This window comes from Nannochloropsis gaditana (genome assembly GCF_000240725.1).
Source record: "Nannochloropsis gaditana CCMP526 unplaced genomic scaffold scaffold814, whole genome shotgun sequence".
Classification (NCBI taxonomy): domain Eukaryota; class Eustigmatophyceae; order Eustigmatales; family Monodopsidaceae; genus Microchloropsis; species Microchloropsis gaditana.
Window position 1 is genome coordinate 1 of NW_005803139.1, and position 4,293 is coordinate 4,293.

The window sequence follows — 4,293 nt, forward strand, 5'->3', positions numbered from 1 at the left end:
GGCATCCCTCCAGGCCCCATTCCCCCCCCGACGCCCACGCTCCCACAGGACGTGTACGAGGTCGGGGTACAGCGAGGGAAGGGACCCTCGGGCGGCAACCGCTGCGAAGAGCGTCTCGCCCGCCCCGTGGCGGTCCGGTGCAAGCCTCCGGTGTCCATGGTATGGGAAGGATCGGAACGGAATCGCAATTCTTCCGCACTCCGCGCGCGAGCTTCTCCGTAGGGCGGTGGAACCGTATAAGGAACCGAGTTGCTGCTCCCACTCCCCCAAGCGTTTTTCCCAGGAGCAGGAGCAGGCTGGGCATGCTCGTGACCGTTGGGAAAGTCGTGCCCACGGGCAAAGTAAAGGGCCGGGGGGGCGGAGGAAGCGGGCGAGGTCGTGATGGAGGGGGTGTAGGCAGACGTGGAAGACGCCAGGCTCTCCCCCCGTTGCAGGGCAAACATCTCCTGTTCCTTGGCGTGCACGCTCCGCACTGCGCTTTGAATGTACCGAAGCACGTCTTTCAGGCCCAGGTCGTCCACGCGCTTGCTTCCGTCCTTCATGTAGGTGATGGTTTGGATCGGTGTCTGTTGGATCCCACTCACTTGACTCAACATCTCCAGGCCGTGGGGAGGACTCTTCCCGTTCATCTCGAGCGCACCGCTCCCATCCTTGCTCCACAGGCCCAGGTGCGCGGCCAGACTGCCCATTTTCTTCCCGCCCTGCTCCAAGTCCTTTCCAAAATAACTGCGCTTGGGGGCATGTTTCACATCCCCGCTATACAAACTCGTCTCGCGCCAGCTTCCCCTGCGACAGGGGGTGCTCAACAAGGGACGTGGGGCCTTGAGGTACGCGGCGGACGCCGCGGCCAAAGCCTTGGCTTCGTGGGCTTGTAAAGTCAATTGCGCAGCCAGGATGTCGAGGTTGGAGTCGTCTTCGGCGGATAGGCCGTAGGTCATGAAGGAATCGTTGCGGGAAGTCGGTCCCATTGTATGCACTTTGTGCTTCCTCGGTACGTGGTCGGTCTCGAAGTCGTCCGGTGTAATGTCTAAGGACAGGGGGCCTTTGTCGTCCGAGATGGAGGGGGAGACGGAGCGGGAAGTCTTGCCCTGGTTGGTTAGAAAGGAGGGCCACATGGCCATAGCCGTGGCAGCGTAGGCGACACAACTTGAAGCTGTGTGCTTTCTCCTTCCAATGCTGTCGACGCCCCAGCAGAGGAAGGAAAAGCAGGTGATGTTGTTGCTCTATGTTGTCCTGTCGTAATGGAGGGAAGAAATGGTGCTTAATGTGTGCCAAGACGGAACGTCGAGGTATCCGCTTCGGCGGCGGCAGTAAAAGGCTTGCCAAGCACAGCGACCAAAACGGCAAAGCCGCTGACGACGCTGGCAAGGCTACGCGCTCTATCCACACTCTTGATTACACTGTGTGTTTCACACGACGTCCCACGCAGACAACCGTACGGTCCCCGTCCATGGGCGCCAAATAATGTGTCCTGGGGCCCGGCGGCCTAAGATCATCCGCCGCAACAAACAGCAGCTCGGAACGACACCAATAATTTGCGTAGGACGCGCATCCCACGCCGGACAAGGACAGCGCTTTCAGTAAAGACGGTGACCGTGTGCACGAAAGACATGCTTGGTGGTCACATGGCTCAGATTCGTGCATATTGGTACGCACGAATCTTCTCCTTGCCGCTGGGTGATGGGACAGTGGATACGTAGGATTCCCCGGGAGACCTCTCCGAATCGACCGAGTGCCAGCCAAATGTTTGAAATGCAACCATCAAAGTTCGGCCGCAAGACGTTCTCGTCATTGACACGTTGCGAAGACTTTCACGACTGCAACGCAACCGGGAGCGTTTTAGCAGAACTGTCTTCCTCTCTGACCGCAGTGTAGGACATTTTGATGGTCATTCGCAACGAATGGTCGGGCGAATCTCGGAGATGAACTTGTGGCTTCGTACGACGCAACCTTTTTACCTCTCCATCTGGTGTCTCGTCACCGAAAGGGAAATCGTAGGCTCGGACATATTAAGCAGGTGCCCGGCAGGTTGATGGAATGTCCGTGGGACTCTGAAGTGTCAAGGCCGCAGTGCACAAATTCTGCCTCGTGCTTCTTGCGTGTTTGTCATGTGTAACCAACGTGATGTTGTAGTGTTTCTAATCTGCACGCTCTCAGTCGCCGGATGCGCTTGAGCCTGACATCCACGTGCCACCGGCGTCCTTTCTCGCTTCCCACTAGCCACCAGAAGGTTTGCTATCCTGTATTCATTATATCTTTCCTCCCCATGCACAGCTGCAACTAAGATCTCCACAAGAGAGGCTTAGTCGTCTTCAATTAACCGACTGATCCCCCGCTATATCCGGAGGCCACCGTCCAAGCCCTTTAGAAAGCTGGCAGCCTCCCTCTCCTTCGTGCCACAGCAACTCTTCGTTGTTGCTGCCATCACGCACCCACCATAGTATTACATCAATTGAGCGCCTCGATGCGCATTCTTGCCAGAGAGTCTCTTGGCCTTAACGACAAAATCAACCTTTTCAACCATGCCTGCTTGCTGCTCCCGCGCGCGGCTTGCCTTTCTCGCAGCCGTCATCACCTTGATGTGTCTTGTTCACAAGTCCGAGGCGGTAAACACGGGCACCCTCACTCGCGACACTCCCATCGATCCTGGGCCCACGAATGGTGATGGTAAGTTGTGGCAATACCAAATGGACGGAATCACAACTCACCGACCAAAGTGCTTGTCAAGGGAAGTGTGAAACAGACTTACTTGAAGTAGTTGTATCGTTTCTCACTCATTCGAATTAATCTTTCACTACCACAGCGGGCATCGCCATTGATCCCATGTACGGGGCGCGGCGTTCACGCATGGGGGAGATGGCTGAGGATTTGCGAGGGAGGCAGGGAGGTGAGTGCCGCAAGTCGTGTGTAAGCCCGTTTGATGACGGAGACAACCAGCCCCTTTGGGATGTTTGAAGCACGATGCTTCAGACGACTTACTGATGCCGTCTTTTGGTTCTCCTTGTCACGTTCTCCCAGAGACCCACGTTGGGAAAGATATTGTCGCCACAGAGGAGGACGTCGTCGAGAAGAGGGCCGAGGATGCGCCTGCACCTTCTAGGCCTGAGAATCGTCGTTTTCTTCGCGGAGAGCGCGCGTAAGGGAAAAACTAAGTATACTATAGGGTAGAAAGAGCAGAAAGGGTCATGACTCGTTCGTCACGGTCGCTGACGATTTCGAGCATGGCTGCTGGACATCGAATGGTATAGAATTTACCGAGCTGACGCTATGAAGGCTTGCGAGCTGTGAATGTAGACGCGGATAATACGAACAGAGGAAGATATGGAAGTGAACTTATACGGTAAAAAGCAGGAAGGCTAGAAGTCAGGATCTCTGTCAACTTTCGGCAGACGTAGATTTCTCGTCATATAGGGTATGGAATGCTTTGTGAGGCAGAATTGTCGAATACTGAGACCTCTCTTGTGTGCTGTGTGTGCGGTGTGAATGCCGTCGGTCGTCAATGAACGAATGCAGGGGGAGGGATGCATGGTATATTGGAAAAGGGTATCTTCGATAGGATGTCCCAGATTCCGAAGAAAGCAATTGAGGTGCAAGTATCTCAGCACGTAGTAGCAAAGGTAGGAGCCCGGAACAAGGTGGCTAGTGGGCATATGGTCGTGGACGGCACGCGTTCAATGGATGTGCTTTTGAGGTCACTCGTAGTCGTTCCCGCCTTGGACGGCAAGCCCAAAAACCTGGTAACCCAAAATTACTATTGAGAAACCAAGACTTAGCACAGAACTGTAACTAGGTGGGCTTTTTCTTTCTTCTTTCAATTTATTTTGAGGGTGGAGGACACGACCTCACGCGTCCCGAACAGCTCGTGCACACAAAACATTTTTTTTGGTGGTTTTGAGAGGGAAGTCAACACGCACACACACACGCCAATTGAAAACCACACCTTGGAACCCTCCAAAACGGAGATATTATGCTGCCACCCTATTTCACGCGGAATCACCGCGACCAAGCAAAATGAGCAGGGATTGGGGTGCAGAGACCGGAGTCTTTTCGTTTTAACAGTTTGCGCGTTCTTGCATTTGCTTCATACTGAACGACGCCAATCCCCCGGGCAAACGTCTTTTTGCGCACAAGCTGTGTCCCTTTATCTCCGCAGTCACATAAACATTGATGAAAGACATAAGGTTGGATGTAGACGCGATAGAGGCGCGGTGTTTGGGTCGACTTAGGTGCCTTTTGGCACATGTTGCCTCGACCTTGAAGGAAAATTTGTAACGAGCTAGACCGCCGCTGGCT

General features: G+C 54.5%; 2 protein-coding genes across 2 annotated transcripts; one reads left to right on the forward strand and one right to left on the reverse strand.

The window, feature by feature from the left end:
• Positions 1-53: 53 nt before the first annotated feature.
• On the reverse strand, positions 54-1,115 carry NGA_0500500 (uncharacterized protein; the record flags this gene model as incomplete). The annotated part of the gene is made up of 1 exon (XM_005853594.1): positions 54-1,115. A coding segment is annotated over one exon (1,062 nt), but the record flags the coding sequence as incomplete, so codon positions are not given.
• A 1,155-nt stretch (positions 1,116-2,270) lies between these two features.
• NGA_0500400 (uncharacterized protein) lies at positions 2,271-3,768 on the forward strand. Its single transcript, XM_005853593.1, has 3 exons — positions 2,271-2,667; positions 2,804-2,887; positions 3,019-3,768. The coding sequence occupies exons 1-3, from the start codon at positions 2,523-2,525 to the stop codon at positions 3,138-3,140; spliced, it is 351 nt and encodes a 116-aa protein (XP_005853655.1). The 5' UTR covers positions 2,271-2,522; the 3' UTR covers positions 3,141-3,768.
• Positions 3,769-4,293: the final 525 nt, after the last annotated feature.

Coding starts and splice junctions, on each gene's coding strand:
- NGA_0500400 (XM_005853593.1), top strand. CDS start 2,523: ATGCCTGCTTGCTGCTCCCGCGCGCGGCTTGCCTTTCTCGCAGCCGTC. Junction 2,668..2,803: donor TGGGCCCACGAATGGTGATG/GTAAGTTGTGGC, acceptor TCACTACCACAG/CGGGCATCGCCATTGATCCC. Junction 2,888..3,018: donor TTTGCGAGGGAGGCAGGGAG/GTGAGTGCCGCA, acceptor ACGTTCTCCCAG/AGACCCACGTTGGGAAAGAT.